Genomic DNA, 27163 nt, shown 5'->3' on the forward strand with positions numbered 1-27163 from the left:
GAAGAGAATTGTATTAATTATAATAAATTGTTTTGGGAACAACGAAATATTTAAATACTTACTTAGTTTTTGATTTGACTAAGAGCCTTATCGGTATATTTATGTCTCTTATCCATATAATGATAAACCTCAGTGAACTTCAACAGCAACATACACCTTAGATGAAAGAGAATTTTGTAACAGCCAACAATTTTTCATAATAAAATTTCTTATTGTTTTTTCTGAAAATTTAAATAATAAATATAATAATAATAATAATAATATGATTATTTCATCAAATAGTTTGTTTTTTCTAAAATCTTTTGCAAAGATTTTCTCGGAACAAGTTAGATCTTGTAATACGAATAACTTCTAATACAGAAAATTAATTGTTCACTTTATCCTATCCTTTTTGGAGGGAAAATTATGTTATTTGATACCTTCAAGGTTTGTTCTGTCGGGCACTCTGTAAATTCCGAGCTTTGTAGTTAATTACATTTTTCTCCTTACCACTCACTTTTTTCTTTTATCTATTCTTCTTTTACTTTAATTTTTAATAAAGTGTTTCTTCCTCTCTTTCTTTTAATATCACTAAAAATGAAACATAACACAAAGTAATAATCTTATCTCAGAATACTTATTCCATACAAAAAATAAAAATTTTGTGTAACTGATTATACAATGCATAGTGTTATACTAATGTTTAAATTAGGCACAGCTGTATTTCCCTGCACGATATAATTCACAATGTAATATGCAAATTGTACATAAAACTAAAAACTAACTCACCTTGCGCATGTCAACACGTCACGAACGTCGAACTTGAATATTGAATATGAAATATGAAAAATGTCACATCTTAGACGTGAAACTCGCCGCACATTACCTCGACACGCGGACGGTGCGAATGCAACCGCCAATCATGACACGTAATTTCTCGTGTCCGTGTCACTCGTATCATAAATAAATATATAAAATCGTAAGCCCTCTCTTGCGCGAAAAGCAAAAGTACAAGTCCCCACCATCTGTTCCGACGACGACGATGACAATGATAATAACGACGTTTTTTAAAAATATTTTTACTCTTGATGCGAAACATTAAATCGCGATATCTTTGCTTGTAAGTCACATAGCGAAAAAATAAAAACACTTTTGTTATATAAATCAATTCAGCTATTGAGAATTTGATAACTACGGAATCTCGCAAACGCCGTCTGCGTAATAGAGGCATGGCAGTGTCTCGCGCGCGTACACTTGCCGTGAGGCACTACCGTGCCTCTTAAGTCGATATCTAATATATTAGACGTCAACTCGACATTGAATATTATACGTAGAAAAAAGCTCTTAGCAGTCCACAAACCAAAATCTCGAAATTTTATAGAAAATTCTATTCCAGTGATCAATATATAACAAATGAATTCTAAAAATGACATCCTCAGAGCATGAGACATTTAAATTGCCATATTTCTAGACATACATTTAGATAGACGTAGTTCAGATCTCTTCGATATTGATCAGATGTCGAATCGAATTAGCCTTCTTGCTGGGGTCACGCATGCGCAAAAATGTCGTGTACATACTTTCCAGAAGCATGCATGTATTTGGCATAGGTTAGCCGTCTAATTTTAAAATCTATGGGCGCGAGCGAGCTACTGGCGATCCACGCGACCCATTATATATGATGCTATAATGACGATGCAAATGCCACGTGCCCAGATAGCCAAATGTTTTGATGTTGCAATCATGTTGCCAACAATCGTTGCAGCAACTAATTTAGACAAACTCGGAACATGGTGAAACAGCATTATGTCTGCTAGATTGAACTCATGTGAATTTTATTTTTAACAATGGCAAATTGATAGCAACGTATCCGCATCACTTGTTATTAATCATTTGTTGTTGCCATGTTGGTGCTATATCGCAAACAATATAATGTATCATTACCTTTTTTATAATATCCCTAACTGATTGCATATATAAATAATTATGTTACTGAATTCGTAATGTGTTTTATTTCGATGTCAACAAATGTATAGCAAATCTATAACACATGCAATGCATTAGTTTACTCAAAATGCTACATCGCGCTTGGTTATCTGGGTAGTAGCTGATACGCGAGATGGATTTGTGACCTTTATGCCGTAGAAATGCCTATAAGGTTAACGACGATGACAACGACGTATCTTAAATGAAATTTTGACATTTTGGACTTTGCGTCGCGATTCATAGGGCATATAGAGGAAAAATAAAATTTTTTCTTACATAAATTGACCCCAAGCTTTTGATTGAGCTTAGTTAGAACTCGATTGGTTTAGCCGTTTCTTAGATAATTTTGGGTGTTCGCAAATTGCATGTAAAATACACAGTTGGTCTCATATTCTTTTGGCGCGAAACACTACCGTGTCTTGCGATAGAAATACTTAATTTCGTGGTTTTAAATTTGGTAATTTTTGAATGATACAATAGACATTTTAGGTTGCCAGAAAAAATTTTCTAAATAACAAAAACGAATTTGTATTCTCAAAATTATTTTTGAGAAAAAAGCTGTTCAAAACTTTTTCTGCCGCCATTTGTGACATTATGTATCTCGGGGCAATGTCAAATTTTGTTTTAATAACAAAAATATTCAAAATACGTTTAAATTATACAGAAAAATACATTTTTATGAAAAAGATTCTGACTTATCTGTACACAACACTATTGTATATGTATTATATACAAATTTGAAAATCCTTTTTTTAAATTAAAATATACGTATTAATATATCAATTTGTGAATTAGATTTTATGCCGAAAACAAAAAAAGTTTTACATTCTATTTATCAACTTTTTACGGGTATGCTTTTATTTTGATTAAACAATTTTGTCTTGGTTAGAGAAGTCTAACTTTAAGAACTCGGTATTGTTTGTTCCTGTTGTTTACGTGTCTGGAATTTCAAATTTTGTGAGTACAATTTGCAGATCTTTTATGTCTCTTATATTATAAGTAAATATTTTTATGACAGCTCTACACGCCATATTTGAGTAAGAAATGGTAAAAATATTGTAAATTATAAAATGTTTTCTGTTTATGGTATAATGTTTACAATCTAGACTAGTAGTAATATAACATTTTTTTTTATTTTAGAAGAGGATTTTTAAATTTAAAAAGTGTAAAATGTAGTCTGCGTGTGACAAAAATTATTGTATTTAATTAAATCTGTCTCCAGTATCCTTTTAATATACAAAATTATGTATTAATATATTTAAAACTTATTGCCTGGAGTCACACGAACATGAATCGAAAGATTAAGATGAATAAATAAGTGTATGAACTGACATATATAAGACATATATAACCGATAGAGAATGAATAGTTACTAATTTAAAATGCAAGTTATTATTATAACAGTCACATTTGAAATGATTGTTGATAATGTCTCATAGCCACACATCGAACGAAAACAATAGGGAATTGATATTATTTATTTGTTTAAATAGAGATATAAGAATGATGTAATGATTTTGTGTCTAATTGCAAGTTTAAGCTGTTTTTGTTTCTTTATGAGTTTTATTTTTAGCTTTTGTTTAAGAAATCTATCCAAAAATAATTTTTGAAATGCCAGTATTGATAACTTTCCTTTTTAATTGATCAATTAAAACATTGGACAAACCGTTAACCCTTCCATCACCAGAATAAGGGGTATATAAGGACAGTCACAATCTAAAAAGAGCTCAGTATCAGCTCTTAGCCCTGATGATGCAAACTCCAACATTTGCAAAACGTCGGCGCAACGCTTCATTCGGAAGCTCATTGGAACATTCTTCTTTAAGGATTCTCATGCACTTATTCATGATAATGATTGCTTTTTGTAATTAATCAGTTACAAATGCTAAAAAGTAATATAACTGCTAACAATGATCGTTAATTAGTTTCTACGATCGAAAGTAAAAAGTCCAAATTTGATGAAGAAGAAGAGCATATTCAGCATATTGACATGTATAATATAAAATTGTGCAAATTTCATAAATTGTACATGTACGAAAAAATTAATTTTTTTTTGTTTGTGTATAGCAGCTGTACACGTATAGCACGTGTCGTTTTAAATTTTACGTTTAAAATTTAATTATGAGTAATTTTTGATTGATTGCCTTACTTTGTTGCTGCCATTATGTGCAAATTATATCTTGTATTTTTATATTATAAAGAAATCAATTGCGGTGAAAACATAAGCGAGGGTCTATCGTTGTACGACTTCAGCGATAACAATATGCGCAATACTTCTTATTCTACTTTTGCGGCTTTTTGTTAATGCAACTTACAAGGGGAGGACGCGGACTTTGGGTCACCGGTTTGAAAAAGGTTTATATGTAGTATAATACTCTACCAGAAGAGTACTTGAGCAAGGGATAGGATGCAACGTTCAACCATTTCCGAGAAAAATTTATTTAAAAGTTATTAAAAGCGTTCCTTATATTCGGCTCTGTTAGATCGGTTTTTGAAAAGGCCGCGTAATGTATCAAGTACTCATGTATCAAGTCTATGGCTACCAAGTTGCGGACCAGGATTCGATTCTCGTTTCTTGGAATTTTTTAATAACTTAATTTAATCAATAATTTTGTTTTCTTTCTTTAAAATGTGCACTTTCAAATAGTGGCGTTGCATTTATTTCATTTACATCAAGTAGAATGTATAAGATAAGTTGTTGTAAATTGAATAAAAATTATGTCCAGTTTTATAAATAAATTTTTAAAAATCACCTTTTAAAAGTGCACATTTTAAAGAAAGAAAATAAAATTGTTGATTAAATTAAAAAAACATTTGAGGGACGGGAATCGAAACCTGGTCCGCATTTTGGTAGCCACGGACTTAATACTTGAGCTACGCTGCCTTCTCGGAAACCGATTTAAAAGAGCGAGATATAAGAAACGCCACAATTTTTAAATAAAGTTTTCTCGGAAATGGCTGAGCGTTGCATCCTATCCCTTTTTTCAAGTACTCGTCTGGTAGAATATTATACTACATAAAAATCTTTTTCAAATCGATCCGAAGTCCGCGTCCTCCTCTTGTTAGTTCGGGATTAATACTACATATATGATACAGCAGTAAAATTGTATGTTATATTGCAATATGATACAAATATTACAGAAATGTAACATTGTGACATATTGCATTCCTTGATATTTTATTAATACAATTATTACATACAATTAATACATTATTATATTGCAACATATGTAATATTTTTTTCAGATTTTTATAATATTTTATTGTAATTTGTAGTATTATATAATGTATTAGAAATTACAATATTATATTGTGTAAATAATATTGCAATATAATATATGTTTATATAAATGTACTGCAGTAATATTATAATTATATCGTATTATAATATCAATGTTGTCAAAATATTACGTTGTGATATATGATAATATAACATTTTTATAAGATTTTTTATTTTTATCATAATTTTGGGAATATTAATAATAAAACAGGTACACGGGGATTCTAAGGTCATATCAATTTAAAAGACTTTGTGCGCTTGATTTGAAATATTACTGTAATATTGTAATATTGTTGTAGTGTATTATAATATTACTGTGACATTATACTATCTAGATAATATATGATGACATATTGTAATATTTTAAAATTATGTTTCATAACACAAATATTACAAAAAAATTACATGGTGATATATTGCGTTGTAACATTTTAGTGATACAACTGAAATATTATACTATGCCGCAATATATTTTTGTAAGATTTCCGTAAATTGTATAATTATTTATAATATTACTATAATATTGTAACATTACTGACATATTACATGCTATGTAGGATTTCTTATTTTAATTATATCATGTTATTTTTAATTATATCATGTAATTATATCATATATCATGGAGATAAGATTGGCCAAGGTTATTATTATCTTTTAAGTTAGTACTTTTTATTGTTTGTGCTATCAGACGTACTGGACAGAGCGGATTTCTGAGCGGTGGTTTCCCCACGCACAGGTTAATTAATGATACTAGTACTGCATGTAAATTTTATTAATACGCTGTACGCGTATTTGAATGACTCTTGTAGGCATGAGACGAGTAACTTTCAAGTTAACTTAAGTTATATTAATGATAATATGTTTAAGCAATTACATCGTTTATTAAAAAATCTTCTTAAGAGATATAAAGATGTGTGTAATATCCAAAGTATTATTTACATGCCCGCAATAGTGATTCTCGAGCACAGTAGCCCAGAAACGCTCAATAATTTCAATAAGCACCCGAAAATTTTACCAACACTAGTTTGTTTTTGCATCTGTCATACACTTCTCGCAAAAATTAAAGGAACAAAAAAATTTTCTAAATTTTTTGCCAACTTTCAACAGGCTGTATTTTAGTGAAAAATGGTCGTACAGGAAATAAAAAAACATAGCTTTTGAAGCTTGAAGACTCTAGTTTTAGAATTTTTTGGTTAAAAATTTTTCTGAGCACCGGTAGCCATGCAATTCTTGGATAAAGCACAAAGAAAAAATTTTCAAAATTTTTTACATTTTTTTTTCGCTCTACGGGCATGAAAAAAATTTTTCGAGCTAAACCAATGCATAGGTCGCATAGCCTGTTCATTCAGCTTCAATTTGCTTTTTTCGGAAGTCAGATACGACTATTTGTCTTCGAGATATCGAATTTTGAATGCAAAAGGACCCTTTTTCACTCAACTGCCGATATCTCTGAAACTACTGGTCGCCTAGCGAGCTGACGAGCGGTTTCGTTTTCTGCAGAAAATTTCCTACAAAAATCTGTCATGGTTGATTGAAAAAAAAATTTTGTCCCACCTGAAACGGTAACGTGAAAAAAGAGCAAAAAAATGCCATTTTCCCCTTTTTTGGTAAATCGACTGTGTCTTCGACAATATTGGGGCAAAAGCTTAGGTTAGAAGAAAATTTTACAGTCTAATGTACCCCAAAGACCCCCCTAAATTTTTAGATCGATCGGTTCAGCGGTTTCCCCGGACCGATTGATTGAAATTTTGAAAAAATTAAGGGAACAAGACTTTGTTCCTTAAATTTGACCTAATCTTTTTAAAATTCAATAATTTTATTTTTTTTTACTTTTTACTCAATTTTGAGTTTTTTGAAGATTGAGTAACAAAAAAAAATCCAAAAAAATTTTTTCAAAAATTTTTATTCAAAAACATTACATTGTTGAGGCATCCTGCAATGAGTCCTGACCTGAATCCGATAGAGCACGTCTGGGACATATTGGGCCGCCGATTGCGTCAAAATTATCCGAATCTGAATAATTTGGCAGCATTAGAGAACGCTTTGATAAGAATTTGGCGTCAGATCCCTCAACAGATGATCCGAAATTGCATTTCGAATATGCGACAAAGATTGCAAGCTGTGATTAGGAGTAGAGGCGGGAACTCTCGATACTGAACACGAGACACACACACTTTACACACACACACACACACACACACACACACACACTTTAGAAAATGAGTTTGGAGTCGCAAAATACTGTGGAGCTGACGAACCACGGGGTCTCATTTTTTTCGAAGAATCATTAACACACGTGCGTAAGCACAAAAGAAGCGTAAATCCGACCGTGCAACCTCCACGTGGTATGCTTTGGATAACGCTAATGCCGGCGGTAAATCAATCATCAATCAAAATTTTCGTCAGAAAGTTTGATTTTCTTAAAAATGAAAAAAAAGAAATTTTTTTTCAAATTTTTTTTTAAATTTTCAAAAAAAAATTTTTGGAAATTTTCGAAATTTTTGAAAAAATTTTTTTGGATTTTTTTTGTTACTCAATCTTCAAAAAACTCAAAATTGAGTAAAAAGTAAAAAAAATGAAATTATTGAATTTTAAAAAGATTAGGTCAAATTTAAGGAACAAAGTCTTGTTTCCTTAATTTTTTCAAAATTTCAATCAATCGGTCCGGGGAAACCGCTGAACCGATCGATCTAAAAATTTAGGGGGGTCTTTGGGGTACATTAGACTGTAAAATTTTCTTCTAACCTAAGCTTTTGCCCCAATATTGTCGAAGACACAGTCGATTTACCAAAAAAGGGAAAAATGGCACTTTTTTGCTCTTTTTTCACGTTACCGTTTCAGGTGGGACAAAATTTTTTTTTCAATCAACCATGACAGATTTTTGTAGGAAATTTTCTGCAGAAAACGAAACCGCTCGTCAGCTCGCTAGGCGACCAGTAGTTTCAGAGATATCGGCAGTTGAGTGAAAAAGGGTCCTTTTGCATTCAAAATTCGATATCTCGAAGACAAATAGTCGTATCTGACTTCCGAAAAAAGCAAATTGAAGCTGAATGAACAGGCTATGCGACCTATGCATTGGTTTAACTCGAAAAATTTTTTTCATGCCCGTAGAGCGAAAAAAAATGTAAAAAATTTTGAAAATTTTTTCTTTGTGCTTTATCCAAGAATTGCATGGCTACCAATGCTCAGAAAAATTTTTAACCAAAAAATTCTAAAACTAGAGTCTTCAAGCTTCAAAAGCTATGTTTTTTTATTTCCTGTACGACCATTTTTCACTAAAATACAGCCTGTTGAAAATTGGCAAAAAATTTAGAAAATTTTTTTGTTCCTTTAATTTTTGCGAGAAGTGTATTTTTGAGTCTACTCAATTTATAACTGACCTTATGCAGATAAAGGAACCAAGAAAGTTAGACTTTTTATACGAAACTCGTCGATTTGTCTCGCGCATAAAAATTACAAAGATACAAACAAAAATCATGGTATAGTGTAAAAAACTGTGGTACCCTGCGCAAATGCATCCATATGTATGCGTGTGAAACGGGGTAAACATTTTTTTCTGAATTCTTTATATAATTTTTTAGTCTTTTTACAATAATAATTTTTATAACTTTGTTAGAGAGAGATTGATTGATTGATTTATTTATTTAATATGCCCAAGCTAAGGCTGAAGGGCAAAGTGTGATAACAAAGGTAAAGATACAACGTCAGAAACGAAAGAGAAGGAAATAGCAAATCGCAACAAATCGGTGAGCTGACTTAACAACTAATGCTAACTGTACAATAACTTAAAAAGATAACAAAACAAAATTTATCATATACAAAAGGCATGACAGTGAGTCAAGATGTAAACTATACAGAAAACTGATGCCCGCTATCAGTGAACTGAATTAACATATACAAGAAATGGAAAGGAATGACATTAAGTGACAATAAGTGAGTGACTAAGCATGGGAGAGGAGCCTCAAACAGACTCAGAAGCCAGGAGAAACGCACGGAGGAGAGATTTAAAGGTACCAAACGTAGGAGCTGAAACAATGTTGTCAGGGATGGAGTGCCAAAAGTAGATAGCAGAGAGATGAAATGAATTTCTATAGGTAGAAGTTTTATGGAGTGGAATATGGAATGTTAACGAAGACGAAGCAGTACGTGCCAATCTCCTGGCCAAAGGGTCAAGGGGTGAAAAGAGTTCATAAAGGTAAGAAGGAGATTGGGTGAGGAGAATGCGATAAGTAAGACAGCCAAGGAAATACAGTCTTCTATTCTCTACGGACAGCAACCTCAGACGCCGTCGAAAAGGTGTGATATGTTCGTCTCGCCTTAGATTAAAGATAAATCTAATACCACAATTCACATGTCTTTGAAGCTTGGTGTTCAGTTCATTGCTCAGACCATGGTAAACGAGACAACAATAATCAATGAGAGGCAAAACTAAGGTCTTAACTAACTTGATTTTAAGCTCGGTGGAGAGAGAATTTTTGTTAAACTTAAGTTTGTAAAGAGCATGATATACACTTTTCGAGACTTGAAGAATATGCTTATTCCATGTAAGGTTGGAAGTGAAAATCACGCCTAGGTTTCTCACCTCATTCACAAACGGCAATGGAAAGCCATCAATCATTATAGGAGGCAAGATAGAGATATTGATGTTATTAACGTGATATTGACTTGCAAATAAAATAGCATTTGACTTGGATAGATTAAGATTAAGACCATTAGCTACAGCGTACCGAGATACCGCATTAGCATCTAGGGAGATAGACTCAAGGGCACGAGGAACATCAATCGGAGAGCAAGAGAGATAAATCTGTAAGTCGTCAGCAAAGAGCATGTAATTAGAGAAGGATAAGACGCTACTGATGTCATTGATGAATAATGAGAATAAGAGTGGGCCGAGTACAGAACTCTGAGGAACGCCGCGGGGGACAGGGAGCCATTCAGAATGGTTATCTATACCAAGATCATCGGCGACAGCTTGAGAGCGACCAGTAAGGTAGGAGTACACCCAATTAAGTACGGAATCAGAGAAGCCAAGTAGCTTAAGCTTAGAAAGAAGCGCGAGATGTGGAACAGTGTCAAACGCCTTGCTGAAATCAAACATAACCATGAGAGTAACCCGCCTCTCCTCGACTCCCGCCCTAATGTCATTGCACACACGAAGGAGAGCAGATTGAGTGCTGCGACCCGAGCGATATGCTGACTGTCTAGTATCAAGGAGATTGTGTTCATGTAAATAAGCAACCAGTTGATCCACGACAATCCTCTCAAGAATCTTAGACATTTCAGGCAGATTAGCTATCGGTCGTGTATCAGATGGAGACAAGGGAGTGCGAATCTTGGAAAGAGGGCGAATTAGGGCACGCTTCCAATCAGGGGGAAACACCAACCGCTCAAGAGAAAGGTTGAAAAGATTAGTGAGCCAGGACGCAATACAAGGCCACGCAACGCGTAGGACCAGAAGAGGAATGCCATTGACACCAGAAGCCAGGGAGTGAGGAGGGCGAGCCACAATGAGCCTATGGATCAAGTTGGAAGAAACAGAGGAGAAGACGAACTCGGGATGGCCAGATGGAACGGTTAAGGTGCGAATAGTGGAAATGAAGTTAGCATAACTCAAGGGAGGGCCAGAGGAGACCACTGCGTAATGTGAATTAAGCTGGGACACAGAGAAGAAATGAAGAGATGCAAAGGAAGACTTGACAAGTCTTAACCGGGCTCCATAATTTCGCTGGGTCGGTTATATTGGTTAAGGACGCAAGCAGGAAATTAGACTTGGCCCGCTTGATATCAAGGTTCAACTGACTCCTGAAGTGTCTATACCTGAGATGGCCAAGCAGGCTATTCGAGCGCTTAGCTTGCTTAAACAAAAAATTGCGTGTACGAAGACGGGACCTCAAATCATCAGTGAGCCATTGTGCATGAGGCCTCCCGGGGACCAACAAACGAGCAGGGGCAAAAACATCAAGGGCATCATGAAGGGTGCTGGTTAATGCGGAACAGTAATCTATGTACATCAGTGAGTAGAGGGAAATTGTTAGAGGAACAATCTACATTGATCAAGCTGGCAGAAAGGAAATCACAGAACTCCGACTCATTCAATCCTTTGAAACAGCGTCGCTGAATCGAATGACAAGTATTTACCGGAAACTTAAAAGACAAAGAAAGAGTAAGGAGATCGTGTCCAGCAATGAACGGACAGGAGGATTTGTTGAAGGATGAAATTTTATCGCAGTCATCTATTATCAAGAGGTCAAGACACGTGTCAGAAGTGGCGGTGTGAAAGGTGGCATCCGAAGGAATAATGTGCAAGGAGAGGCTATACATAAGTTGTCGCAAATACGCAGCTTCGAAATGGTTAGATAATAAATCACAGTTCAGATCGCCGCCAATAATTACATTTTTATATAAGTGAGACACTTTGGTAAGGGACGCGACAAAATCATGCAGGAGACAACCTTTGGGCCTCCTGCAGACCGACGCGAACAAGACCGATTCATTATGTGCGTATGTCTAAGATTAAGTACTCAGGTTCGTTGACGTGACCACCTGAGGACATGGCTATAACGGTGGCTCTGAGCGATTTATGAATATAGCAGGCAACGCCACCACCGCGACAACAAATCCTGTCATTGCGGATCAAAAAATAATCCTCGAGAACCACCATCAGAGACACCGGCATGGAGCCAGGTTTCAGAGACAGAAATAACATGATAATACGCAGGGTGGAAGTGTAGCTTAAGAAATCAATATGACCACGTAAAGAATTAGAATTAAATTGCGCTATTCGATATTGAGTCACGCCAGAGAAACCAACACCATCCACAGGAGACACCGCCCGAACAGAAGTCGCCCGTCAGATGAGCTGATCAAGATCGCTCTTAGAATCAATATTAATGATGGGCTTACCATCTGATTGTCTAACGTGAATGCGACCACCCTTAACCCAGACATAAGAATAGGATTTAGCACTGGCTGTTTGCTTGGTAAGTTGAAGTAGCTCATAGATTTTTTTAGAGAGCAGCTCATTGACGAACACACTCCTGCCTGAATTAATGCCACAGACTTCCCGCTGAACAAGCGTGCGCTTTGCTCGTTTTTTAGCAATTACAATGTCTCGGACCGCACGCGAGGTTAACGCAACAATAAATGAATTCATTGACGAAGCCAGGGGAATATGATTGCCCGTAGTCCCAGGCGAAAGCTTACGAACAACAGGCCTGACTTCAAGTATGTGATAAGAGAGGTCAGATATTTCCAAGGCGGTAAACACGTTGCGCGCACATTCCAACGGGGAAATAGGCATACTGGTCGGCACACCAGATAACATCAGAGAATTTTCCGATTGACTCTGCAAGATGGGAGAAGGAGGTGTACAATCATTTTTTAAGTCGTGAATCGCACGCTCAAGAGTGGAGCACTGTTGCTCCAAGAAAGAGATACGGTGATTATTCCGTTCGACATTATCCGCAATGCAATTCAATTTGTTGAGCTTCTCACTAAGTTCGTTGTTGGTGCGCCGCTGCTCGTCAGTAAAAGCCGAGAATCTCGCATCAGATTCCTTGATCTGGTCGATAAGTTTGAGTAGTAGTCCGTTAGTGATGGCATTAATGTCCATGTCGACGCAAGGCTGAGTCCCAGATCGAGAGGCAGAGCTCGCAGGAGAAGCTTCGCTGACAAGCTTGAGGTCAGAAGTACGCGCATGATCCTCATCCACTGGAGCAAGGGGGACATTCAGAGAAGACGAAAGAGATCTACAGCACGAATCAGCATACTTAGGGTGGACGTTCAGGGGGACGCTATTAGCGCTATCAGCATCAGTTTATCCTTGTTCTACTTTTAATGAGTAATGAAGATGGACTGATGCTGGTAGCGCTAATAGCGTCTCCCCGAACGCACCCTTAGTAAGAGAGAACGCATCCCGGGTGGAATATCCTCTTGCATACACACTCGACCGTCGCAGTCGCAATCGCCTTCTTGCATCGCATACAGACAGGAGGCATGGTAAGGTTTATAAGAAATGGTCAGAGTGAGTGTATTCGAATCAGATAGAATACAACAACATCACACAGCGGCACTAATGTTCAACACGCAAATCGTAGGCGGAAGGCACACCCTGTCAAAACCGTTGACACTTAGCAGATAGTAAGCAAAATTCACTCTGGACACCCAGTAGATACAGGTTCACGTGAAGCGCACACCGCAGAGACGAAGCCGGAGCACATCACCCAGACGATCACGACGAGAGAAGCAGGCAGAGGCAGCGCACGCGCAAGAGAAAAACGGCCGATGGCGTAAAGCTTAGGAGTACTCCAAAATCCGCCGAGAAGTTCAACCGGAAAATGCCGGAAACACGCCAAACAAAGCCAAATGGACACCGTCCACTGGAGGGAGGTGTCAAAAAAGTGCGCCCTTGACAGTGAGCTGCAAAAGGAAAGCCCCGAAGGGCAAGAACAAGCAGCAAAAGATCGAAAAGTGCGGAGCAAAAAAAAGCACGTCTGTACGCTGTACTCACCAGACGAGAGAAAGAGAGAGAGAGAGAGAGAGAGAGAGAGAGAGAGAGAGAGAGAGAGAGAGAGAGAGAGAGAGAGAGAGAGAGGGTGAGGGAGAGGGGGAGAGAGGGAGAGAGAGAGAGGGGGGGGGACAATTTTTTGTATGTATTGTAATACCTCAAAGGAACTAAGAATATAATTTTTTTTAATTAAAATATTTGTTTGATTTCTTAAAATTAATACAATATCTAAAGTATCTAAATATAGGTTATTTAGGTTACTAAACTATTGGATACAGATATTTACTCTAGTATAGTATTTAATATGCTATTCTTACAACACTTTATTTATATTTATTTGAGAATGCAATTTGGGGGGGGTTACTTTTTTAACATTATTCTATTATTATTTTGTTAAAATATATTAAGTGTATAAATAAATTTAATGCTTCCTTAGCATAATTTTAATATTTATTTACAAAAAAAACGAATTACCTGTCCTTGAAATAGTTTTCATCATTTTTTACACATTTCTGCCATTTTTTGGGCTGACAAATCCCGCCTTGATAAAAGGATAGTTTTGAAACAATGAAGTCATTGATATTTTTTAATTTTTTCGAAAAATTCAAAATTGAAATCTATTGTGATACTGAAGAGATCGAAATTGATAATAATTTGTAGGTACAGGTCTGAATGATCAGTTGAAGAGAATTTCCCAGCTCAGAGAAGAAATAAGTCTCAAAGTCGTTTTTGCCATGTGTAGTTTCGTTATTGTGCAACAGAATCAATGCCTGTCTGGTTATATTGGGGATAAATAGTTTTCTATAGGCGATTTTTATTACTTAAATAAATGAGTTATTGATAATATTCAGAGATAATAGCAACATCGATTTTTAGTAATTGCCCTCAATTCATCTTTTTTTTTACTACGTTTTTAATCAGGATGAAAATGCTTTCCCAGAATCTTTGAAATCACTTTTTATAAGTTTTATGGGTTACAGCATCTTTACTCAAAGCGCAACCAATTATTTCAACAGTCAGCAGAGTTTTTCTTTAATTAAGAAAATTATATAAAAATAATGCCGTGCTTCAAATATCTCTTTCGAAAGATATTGCAGTTATTACTGTTTTTTTAATTATGTTAGCAGTCGCTAAATATTATAATGTTTCTAAAACTTGAAGTTGGCACTTTCAAATTATTATAAGATGGGAAAAATTTTTAATTCGGACCAGAGGTCAAATGTAATATAGAAAATGTTCAATATAAAGGCATCAAAATTGTTTTTATACTTAATAGTTAGGAATTTTATAATTTTATGCCTTTTATTTTAGCTTGGATTTCTTTATGAGAAATAGAACGACACTTTATGAAAAATAGAACTCTGCCAAATCCATCTGACAGCGGTATTACCCAGATAGCACAGGACGTTCTCAGGATCATCCTGAATATGTCCCGGGATGTCCTGGGATCTTGCCAGGATATAATAGTTGTATTATTGTAAATATTTTATATAAATATTTTATGTATAAATTTGACTTCTAAAGTAAGTTTAGAATGTTAGATTCTGTAATAGTATTAATATAAATTAAAATTTTACTCATGCTTGAGGACATCCTTGGGATGTCCTGAGGATATATGTATTCTAGTTGAAAACGTTATCCTTAAAATATTGTATAAAGAGTTTCATTAGCTACAAAATGTCTGAAGATAAATTTAAATATAATGACTGTATAAATACCAGATATTTTAAATACTACGGAATGTTCTAAGAATATGATATCCTGAAAGTCCTCAAGACATCCTAAGACAGTCCTCAGGACATCCTAAGAGATTCCTCAGGACATCCTACGAAAGTCCTCAGGACATCCTAAAGTAGTATTCAGGGACATCCTGGACGTATAGTAATTTTTGAAAAAGACAGGTAAATTAATATAGTAAGTGAGAAATCTTTGAATATCGTACGTATTTCTAGAATGTATTGCAAAATCAAATGTGTAAAAATGTTGACTTCAAAATCAGATTGAATGTCTACACTTATTGAAACAATATGGCATATTAGCAATATTAAAAAATTATTAAAAAATGACATTAAATAATTTTCTTATTTTATTTTATATGAAAACAAAACAGGGCGCAAAAACAGTTTTTTAAATAAGTTATTCCACATGCTATTTCGCGCTCATATGTAAAAATGATTTTAAAAAACTGTAAAACTTTATATTTATTAGTAAAAATATAAGTTAACTATATATGTTTCATCTTTCTGACAACATCTATTGTAATGATCTATAACAAATATGTACGCATAAACAAGAAGTACTCATGGATCATCACGAAGCGTTAAGATGCGTATGGTCTTCGAAGTCAAGCAACGTCGGCGATAGTTGATACTTGGATGAGTGACCGTTTTCTCGGGTAGAGAGATTAAATATGCTTTAACAAATACAATTGTCGCTGAAACATGTATACTATATATAGTCTTCTTTCTCTTAGAAAATTATTGTAGAAATAATTTGAACTTTTAATTTTTTGTTAGTTTTTTTTCAATTCTCAAAAACTGTTAAAAATACTTAGAAATATTAAAAAATTTTCTAAATTAATCGGAATTTTTTATTTTTTAAATTTTTTTCGAGAAACGTTTCAATTCTTATAAAAAATCGATACATTTATCATAAATCCTAAAAAAAATCTAAAAAATCTGACAAAAAGTGGTCATTGTTTGCTATTCCTGAGGATGTCCTGAAGAAATCCTATGGTATCCTTAGGACGTCCGATGGACTGTCCTCAGGATGTCCTGAGGACTAAAAAGTGGCGCTCGTTTGCTATTTCTCAGGATGTCCTCAGAATGTCCCGGGATAAAATCAGGATATCCTCAGGATATCCACGAAGTCCGTCCTGGCCATCCTGAGGACGTCCTAGGGACATCCGTGTGCTATCTGGGTATGTACTGCTGGCTCGATTTGTAATAAAAAAGTTTTAAGAAAACTTTAATGACCTGAGGTTTCATGAAATTTAATGAAATATTAATGATTATGTGATGAAGTTAAGCCTTCGGCACACGATACGATTTTTCATGCTAGATCGCATACGAAACATCTTATTACATGCCCGGATTGGCTCGAATGATTATATTACCAATCGTAATCCAATCGTAAGACACCTCGTATGCGTGTTAGCATGAATAATCATATCGTGTACCGAAGGCATAATTATTATATTATTGAAAAAACTTTTATTCTTTAACTTTAATCCTACACACTATCAAATAACTCGGTATTTTACACAAGGGATGTAATGCACCTCAGTCTCTTTAAATGGTTATTACTCGTATATTATCAAACATTTTGGCTCAAAAAAAATTTTAAAATTTTTCAAACTTCTAAAACTAATGTCCAAAAGTTATTTTGGAGTAATTTAAATTTTAAAACGGTGAAAAAAATTCATGAAGTTAAGCAAAAAAAAACTAAGTCCAAAGCTAAAACCAAAAATTAGTAATACCAAAAATTATAATTTATTGTTTGCAATAAATTAGAATTATAATAACTATAATCAGGTCCGTAAAATTTAAGTTGTCATGGATTTAATAAAAAATGCGCTAAAATAAATAAGAAGCAACAGAGAGACTAATATAAATACCAAGGAATGGCGATCGTGTAATGAGAGGCTTTGATTATTTTATTGAAAACAGGATTCAGATTTTTCGTGTTTTTCTGTAGATTGATCGTGTTTAACTCTTATCAAAGTAATGAAGACACGTAAGCGAGACATATTAATAGTTTATTGCATTATTATTAGTTTTTTGCTGTATTTTATCGTCATTTTTCATCTCATCTTTTAAAACTTATGAATTCGCTGACATGAACATTTAATTCCGTGTTTCTGCAACAATTTTTTTAAAAAACCAAAATGAATTTTTTATTTGAGAAAGATCTAAATTGATGGTAAAACGTTGTGAACTTCTTATTTAATTAATATTTTTTGCCAATTTATCGACCAAATAATCTTACCTAGTTCTTGTTTCTATTTATTGGCGACAACATGATTAATTTTATATATTATTGATAAAGTATGTAAGTTGTATAACTCTGTTTTTCTCTTTTCTGATATACAGATCAACTTTTCTTGACTAGAAACTTATCTGAACAAGTGTCTTGATAACTCATCTATTCTATACGCATACTGATTGTTTGAGTTCGTGAATTCTTTCATAATCTTAAAACTTTAGACTCTTGTTTTTGAAGACTTGATACTCTTAGCTACTCTATGAAGCTTTTTTCTTCAAATTTGCCATTTAAGGGGTTACACCAACCTAGACGGTCGAAAAACAGGCCTAACTTTGATATTTTATTCCTACTAAATGGGTAGTGGGAATTAAATGAAATTTTGTGTGATTATTGACTTATGTTTCAACAATATAAAAAAATTTTTTTATTAAACAATGGCGACGGAAAGCAGAAATATGGCCGTCGACACACATCGAGGTTTAGAAAAACGCATTTTGCGGTGTTCCGTCTAAACGATCCATCTAAAACAAAAAAAAAAAGGTGTTTTTAAGCTAACAGTAGTGGTTTGTCGGTGACGATCGCCGATTGTCGATTTTATCGTTTGTTACAAAATGGCGATGAGTTAAAGTTAAAATTTAAAAATAACGAAAAATTTTCGTCCTTTTTATTTTTTTTTTTAATTTTTAATGAAGATCGATTTAAAAAAAATAGATCGTCACCGACAAAAGAATGTTTTTGAGAGTATTGTGTAAAAATTTGAAAACGATCCATCGATTAGTTTTTGAGATCTAGTGGTCACCGTCTTTGAAAACCATGTTTCGAGAAAAACGCGTTTAAAGTTTCAAGTTACTATTGTTAACAACTGAATTTTGCACTTTATCTCTAATCTGCAATTCCGAGGCCATATGAGATTCCTTCCACATCAATAGCAGCAGCGCTCTGTGAAAACCTCTGTTGACGGCGAGCAATCCTTCCTTCGCGCGTCACCTTCTGCGCTCGTACTTCGGTCACATCGATGCGCGCTCGGTCTTGATTTTCGCAATATGCAGCACAATTCTTTTATTATCATTAATAAATATGCGGCAGCACCTTCATTAAATGTGCATGCAGCAATATTGGCAACAATTTGCACAACGTGTGCATCGCTGTGCTGCACTTTTGGCGCTATGCGCCAAATCAGAATGTTCAAACTTGTTAACGTTTTGTGTAAATCTACCGACGTAAATCTCTCCAGTAAATTATCACTAGAAAGTTGTTTAAATATTGGACGAATGGCTTTAATCACATCATTGTCCAGTGGCGATTTATGTTGTTCCAAATCGAGCACTCGAACGCTCGATCCCGTTTTACTCAACTCTTTGTAATTCCGACATTTTTGCAGATATCAACATAAAACTTTCAGGATATATTCTCGAAACTTGAAGCTTCAAGAAAATGTAATAAAAAAAATTGATTTTTTTTACCCGCTAGGTTGGTGTAACCCCTTAAATGCGTACTTTATATCTAAATAATGTATGTGTGATTTTTTTTGAATTTCTACAAGAACCAAAGTGCGAATAGTTTAGTGCTTAATTACTGGCGCGAATGTTTTAGAACCTCTCTATAAGTCTTTTAGCTACTATATCTTGCAAATATGCATTCAATCCTCACTGTTTAATATAATCTTAAAGAACCGCTTACGTGCTTAGTTTTTTGCCCAAATGGAGATCAGTCAATTGTCATACTTGATGGTCATTGAAAGATTTTATTTTTGACGACAGTGTTCTACTAGCTTCCGTTCACAATAACGATAGTTCTAGAATCTTGAGTCTGATTCTAGTTTTTGAATTGGATTCACGCTTTATATACATATTTTATAGAAGGTACATTTGTATTTGTCGCTTTTTTGTTTGTCGATTTTATGGTTTATCTAATATAGTATTATCTAGTATTTTATTCAATTTTTTCATTCATTGAATGATTTTCAGATTCATCTTCTTGAGTCGTTCTCGTAAACTTTTAATATTCCGTAATCAACAATCTTAGTTAGTCTTCTTAATATACTTTGTTATTTATTCCTTCTTCTGATGCAAAGGATATCACTTTTCTTATGGAAAAATAGGTTTTATACAAATTGGCTCAAACTTTGGCAAAAGATAGCTGAAAGCACGTCATTTAAAAGTTGTCATTGCTAAGTTAATTCTATGAGTGATTTTCGATTTGTTAGCGGTGCTTGAATTTGCGTCGTATATTTCAAATAATGCGTGCGTGCGTGCGTGTGTGTGTGGTGTGTAACGGCAGAAATAATTACAACTTTTGCTTGCGAAACCAGTTTTGCTTAGGTTAGAACACATGCGCTTACACCCCCCCCCACGCCCCCACACACACACACACACACACACGTATTATTCGAAATACATGACACGTTTTATTTTCAAGCGCCGCTAACAAGTCGAAAATGACTCGTAGGATTCACTTAGCAATGACAACTTTTAATCAGCATAACTTCAGCTATCTTTTGCCAGAGTTTGAACCAATTTGTATGAAACCCATTTTTTTCATAAGAAAGTGCAGAGTCCTTTGACTGATTAAGTCGTCATGCTCTGATATTCTTACAGAACAATTAATTTAAACTTGATTTATCTAGGAATCAAAATTTACTGACTTTTATTATTTTCATAATTACCAAATCGTAATTATCAAATATGCCCACTTCAGTCTTGTTCGCACATTTTCTGCTTTATACAAATATAAAAAATACGAAACATTACAAAAAACATGTATGTTTGTATCAACTTATTCATGAAAGTATTAATTTAAATATTAATATCAAATTACATAAAATAATTATTAGAGTATGATACAAAAGATGATGTAGACAACTACAAAGTGTTACAGAAAGAAAAAATAAAGACCCTCTCCAAGAAATATTCATATAGCACAGTATCAATTTCAGCTACATTGCATTAATGTTGCAATGTTGCAAATTGCAGTACAACGTTACAAAGATATTGCAATACGACAATGTTTCGAAAACGTTGCAAAATCAAAATTCCCAAATTTAATATAATAACATATTTTAATAATAAAATATTTTTTTCCAATCCTTGAAAGATATTAAAGTCGATTTTCACATATCCGTAACATGTCAGTGCCGTGTTCGCTCAGTTCGTGATTTTCCGTCAATGTCAGTGATGACAAAATTGTTCTTTAACTGTTTTTAAATGAATGTGTTCACACATATCCGGCACATACCGTGAAAATCATGAACTGAACGGATACGGCATTAATACATTACTGTATGTAAATTGACCTTAAGGATAATTGATTTGAATTGTATTTGGCAATTGTATAAAATAATTACAGATAAAAATATTTAGCTAAAATATAGTATGATACATTAATATCTATAAAACAAAAGTATTTTTATATGCAACTTTATTTAATGAATAAGTAGCATATTTTATTATTGCAAATTTATTGCATTGCAATGTTGTTTTAATATTTTATTGCAGTCTTTTAAAAAGTGGACATTTTATTGTAATCCAACAGCAATAACGCAAATCAAAAAATAAACAAAATATAAAGAGCTCGTTAATGCTAGCATAATAATAAGATAAACAGGCCAATATGTCGAGTTAATACCAATTTTCACAATATAATATAATTTTTTAAATCAACAATATATTATTATAAACGCTATTAAAAATAAATGTGTTGAAATTGTTAAACAAATTTCAAAACGTTTCGACTATACATAGTCCTCTTCAGTCGTGCCAAATTACCAATGTTTATGAAATTAAACATGAGTAAAATAACGCAAACGAAAATATAATTAACCATTTAGAAAATGATGCAGATTGAATATCCATAAAAACAATGTATATTGTCTAAAAATGTGTCATAATAATTAAAGCGTGAACGAATAAATAATACAATCAAAAACAGTCCAAAATTATGATTAAAAATCTTGTCGAGAAATGTAAAAGATCAAAACCGATGGAAAACGTGTAATTTATAAACAATATAAATCGATATGCGTATTGTGTTGTACCTTGTGGTGCAACAAAAGATCCTTAGCGAATCGTTGCTGCCCAAGGAGTAGGAACTCGCGGAAGGCGGCTTTTGTTGGCAGGGTCCACAAATCACTGACTCACTGATTTTATGATAATTTAATAAAAGGTTTATTCTTCTTGCGATACACAATAGTTGCGATCGGCGAAGGTGCCGCGTCGTGTAGCACAGAGTTGATTAGATACGGCGCGTGACTCGAAGATAGCGCGTCGTATCTTTGCTCGCTCGAGATCTTGCCGTGGCTAAGTTCCTTTCGTATTTTAATCGTGCGGGCCGCACGTCGGCTTGATTATCTAATGTCAGATCCCGCGGTTCGCTATTCGGCAGCGGCTTATATAGTGCCGCGGATTTGGTATAATAGTGGGGCAACGGGCCCTCCGCATGACCATACATGGTCATTCCTGTGCGCGTCCGGCGCGTGGGAAATATTCGCGAGCTTAGCAACAATTGCCAAAACGCAAATATGCATTTCCGGTGGCATGATTGTTGCTAAGCTGGGCTTTGCTAAATTCCTTAAGGTGGTTGGCGCGTTAACCGGTCGGCAGCGCACGAGGCATATGTCACTTGACACCTCGTGATAGCGAGTCTCTCGGCGAGCTATGTGATATCCTTTCTTAATTCAACTTTAATATTCTATATTCTATATTATATCATATTATTTTATTGGTTGTGAGTGCTTCGCTCACAACAATTGTAAAAAAAACTATAAACTACATATATCGATTTCAGACAATATTAATACAAGCAAAAAAGTCAACAGTTTCTGCAAAGCATTAAAAACGACTGTAACATTCGATAGTCAGAGACAGAGCATAAATTATATTATATTGTGAAAATTGGTATTAGCTCGAAATAACGTAAATATCAACATTTTGCAGTGTAATTGCAATATTATGCGATAAAATATTGTTGCAACGTGGAAGCAACCTTTCAGTGCTATACATGACCCATATAATAAAAAAGATTGCAGAAACATTGCATAAATTATTGCAATATAGTAAACAAGTACAAAATGTTATCATAACGTTCGTTAGTTTTTGTACATATTCGACATACTGTCCATGATGTAAATGATGTTATTTAAATCATGTAAATATTGAATTTTTTAATGTCTAAAAATTTCATTAAAATTTAATATTAAAACTGATATGTAAATACAAAATTATAAAATTGAATTTTATTTTTATTTGAAAATCTTATCTGATTGTAGAAATTGTTATTGTCAAGTATTTTTATTTGCTTTTATTCAACAATAATTTTATGACTAATCGTAATAGATTTATGCTTAAATATTATACAAAATTTGTATAAAATTGTTTATAAGCTTAATGAAAAATTAAAAAATGTGCATGTATTTACAAATATGGTAATTTTCAGTTTAGGGGAGGCAACTTCGATGACCTTGACCTTGACATATGTTATCAAGGTCACCCTCCTGAGTGACCTTCGAAAGATTTTAACCGTCGCTCGTGATTTGTTAAAAAATTATTAACAAAAAAGTTTCATAAATACGACACATAATTATTCAGTATAGGAGTACATCATATGGTTTTGCGACTTTCCACGCGTAGCGAGGTCCAATCCTCCCGCTTACAGGGCGAAACGACGTCCACGTCTGTACTTTACCACAAGGGCTGCGACTTTATATTGAAAATTGTGGTCAAATAGCGAATTAAAAATGTTTGGGTTAGGTTAGGTTAGGAAAAATACGGGGTGGAAGTGCAGGGGGAGGGGGTGCAGGGGGAGGGGCGGAGTCATTCCCACGTCCACACGTTCTCTGCACCACACTTTGTATATGGATTAGCAAATATGCAAATCACGCATTTCATATATTGTTAAATGGTATAAAATATATATTTTTTGGAAATTAAGTACAGGAGTACATACTGAAAATATTGAACGTCTACTGCAAAGTGTGGTGCAAAGAACGTGTGGGCGGGGGTGGGGCGGAGCCCCTCCCCCTGCAACCCCTTCCGTATTTTTTTATAACCTAACCCAAACATTTTTAATTCGCTATTTGGCCACAATTTTAAATCTAAAATCGCAAACCCTTGTGGTAAAGTACAGGCGTGGACGTCGTTTCGCTCTGTAAGCAGGAGAAATGGACCTCGCTACGCGTGGAAAGTCGCAAAACCATATGATGTACTCCTATACTGAATAATTATGTGTCGTATTTATGAAACTTTTTTTGTTAATAATTTTTTAACAAATCACGAGCGACGACTAAAATCTTTCGAAGGTCACTCAGGAGGGTGACCTTGATAACATATGTCAAAGTCAAGGTCATCGAAGCTGCCTTCCCTAAACTAAATAATTACCACAAATATTTATACATAAAATTTTACGTAGTTTATTTTTACAATACATTTAAAATATTGCTACATTATTTAAATATATATCACGTATCTATTTTATTGATGTTTTTGAAACATTGAATTGCAACATGCAAGATTGCAATGTTGCTGCAATATAGCTAAGGATTTTGTGCTGTATGCAGAAAAAAACAATATTCTTACGCGAGCTAGAATGTAGCATTGATTAGAGTAGAAATAGAAACTAGAGTAGCGCTCCATGCAGCAGGCATGGACAGCATAACAACGGCGCACTCAATTCTGGAACTCCTCCTTCCCCATTGTCTTCACGCCACAGCAGCCAGGACAGTCTGCACAAGAATAACTTCTCCAGCGTCGGATTGCCCATAGGACAACTGTCGACGTCACATCTGCACATACAATCGACCATGAGCCCCGCCACAGCGGCCGCTGTTGCGGCTGCGCAGAAAAAGAAGGGCATTAAAAGTAGCCTGGGTAGATTTTTCAGCAAAAAAGAAAAGGTAAAAGATTTTTTCTTTTTTATATTTATTTATTCCCTTTTATTATCTCAAATATGGAAATCTAAGTTTCTATAAAATGTTTCCTACAAAAATATTTAATAAAGAGACTTCGACACCGTTTAGTTTTTTCGAACATTACACCCCATACAGCACGGAACATTTCAATAATTTTCAGCAACATTATAACATTTTTATAATATTAGAGAAAAATTGCAGAACTAATGCTAAAATCTGGTAATAGACTCGTGCAAAAAAAAAACGGAACAAAAATTTTAACTAAATTTTTAGACAATCTTGAAAGTGGCATAACTTTGCGAAAAATCATCCAAATTACATGTATTTTTTTTAATTAAAGGCTAAAGATTCTACTTTAAGAATTCCTGGGCAAAAATTTGACTTGTTAAGTATGACCTTTTTATATCACATGAAAACCAAACATGTTTTCTTTTTTATTGAAAAAAACAAAAGTTTGTTTATTATTTTTTATAAGTTTTTTTGTTAAAATCTTGTTAACATTTATCCAGATTCTTAAAACTCATTCTTTTCTAAGCAATTAAAAAAACATATTGATACGGTGTTTTTTTTATTATTTGGAATTAGCACTGCATTTTAGGATATTTTAGCGATTAAATATGAATAAATATAACGGTATCAATATATTGCACATTGATTTTTTTCGTACTTAACTCCATTATATCGCCGTCATGAGAGTGACCCAATGTGCACTACGTGGAGGTTAACGGTCGGATTTTGCACATTATATGGCTATGAAAAGGCTGATTTTTTAAATAAAAGGACCCCGCATCATAGAAAAAAGCCTTTCTGTCAAATTAGATGAAACTCTGGGAATAGGTTCCTAGCATGTCGATTAAAAGTTTATGGGCACCCTTATGGAAAGAAACTACAGCCAATAAATATTACGGTTGTGTAGTCATTACAGGATTCTCTGTAGTTATCACAGAAAGGATCACAGTAATCTGTAGTTATTATACGCTGTTATTACTACAGTGCGTGAAATCTTTGCAATACGGAATACACGTCTAGCCCATGAAGTGTGTAATCCACTACACGTGTAATCCACTACATGTGTAATATACTACATGTGTAATCTACAAAATATGTAATACACTACTACACGCGTATAATGCATTAAACGTGTAATGCTACCAGCAATCTATAAAATTTGAGATAGCGAGTCTTATCATATAAATTATTTCTATAAATATTGTTTGAAATTTATTAGATTTATTGTATCACTTTTTAACCACATTGGATGTACCGGCCATGAACAATGTACAAATTTCATGCACGTAATTTTTAAATAAATGATTTTTTCCATTATTTTACGTTATATATATTTTTTCCATGTATAATTATACTTTACAGATTATTTTCCTATAATCCCGCTGTGATATTAGAGCTTTACTATTATTCTTATTAAGCTCTGATATTACAGGTAAGATATTACAAGTTATTTTCTTGTAATTCGAGCGTTTAGTGCAAAAATATTACAGAATATTACAATACTTTAGCCTGTAATTTCGTGTAATACCTTTATATACCTGTAATATAATTTTCTGTAATTCGCTGTAGTTTCTTTTTGTAAGGGAAAGTTTGAAAATGAAGTTTTCCAGATGTAAATGATCAAATGTTATTTTGATATATCTATTCTTAACATTACGCAAGATCTACATTAAAATAATAAACTTTTTTTAAAATTATTTTGGATGATATTGCAAGAAATAAGGCATTGCAAAAAATTACATTTACAACATACATCACAGACGCACACACACTCAAACGCATTTACACACATGGGAATACATAAACATGCACATATAACAGATATCACACGCACGTACGCACACACACACGCGCACACGCACACACACAGATTCAATATCCGTCACGTCCACATCGATTCTGGGTAATGCTAAGAATGGACATATCAAAGTAACCTTTGACCTTTTCCCACATAGAAACAAAACCTCCAGTAGACGTCCATTGGACGTTTGTCATGGAAGTTTGAAACTTCCAATGGACGTCCAATACAGAGCCATTGGAAATTCATAGTTCCGCATTGCGTACGTCCATTGTACCTCCATTGGACGTCGTTAAGGATGTCTACTGGACGTTGTGTGGAATGTTGATAGAAGCTTCATGAAACCTCGATGGACGTCTGACGGATGTTTCATTACGTGGATCATTACGTATAAAAAAATATATTTTTAACAAAATGTATTTTTACTCAAGAATATTTTATACTTAAAATACGCTATTTTATACTTAAAATAGCGTTGAGTATAAATATTTTTGATTAAATGTATTATTATGTTTCTAATAAATATTTTTTTGAACATATTATTTTTTTTTAATAAAAGTTTTTACACTGACGTAAAAAAAAGCGAGACAAAAATTTTGACCGATTTTTAGGCAATCTTCAAAGTGATGCAACTTTGCGAAAAATTATTTAAATTACATGTATTTCCTTTTCAAATTAAAAGGTAAAGACTCTACTTTGAGAATCCCTAGGCGAAAGTTT

The 27163-nt window shown here is 34.0% G+C and overlaps 1 protein-coding gene across 29 annotated transcripts in view; it reads left to right on the forward strand.

The window, feature by feature from the left end:
* The window catches only part of LOC105833660 (liprin-alpha-1), a 420505-nt gene that overhangs the window by 282301 nt on the left and 111041 nt on the right, over positions 1-27163 (forward strand). For 20 of the 29 annotated variants that reach the window (XM_036289154.1, XM_036289155.1, XM_036289153.1 and 17 more), the window contains 2 exons: positions 5934-5981; positions 24366-24621. In XM_036289154.1, the coding sequence (XP_036145047.1) occupies positions 5934-5981; positions 24366-24621 (304 nt within the window). The remainder of the gene's footprint in view (positions 1-5933; positions 5982-24365; positions 24622-27163) is intronic. The other 9 variants (XM_036289160.1, XM_036289163.1, XM_036289169.1 and 6 more) reach the window with 7 other exon arrangements.

This window comes from Monomorium pharaonis, chromosome 6 (assembly GCF_013373865.1).
Source record: "Monomorium pharaonis isolate MP-MQ-018 chromosome 6, ASM1337386v2, whole genome shotgun sequence".
Classification (NCBI taxonomy): Eukaryota; Metazoa; Arthropoda; class Insecta; order Hymenoptera; family Formicidae; genus Monomorium; species Monomorium pharaonis.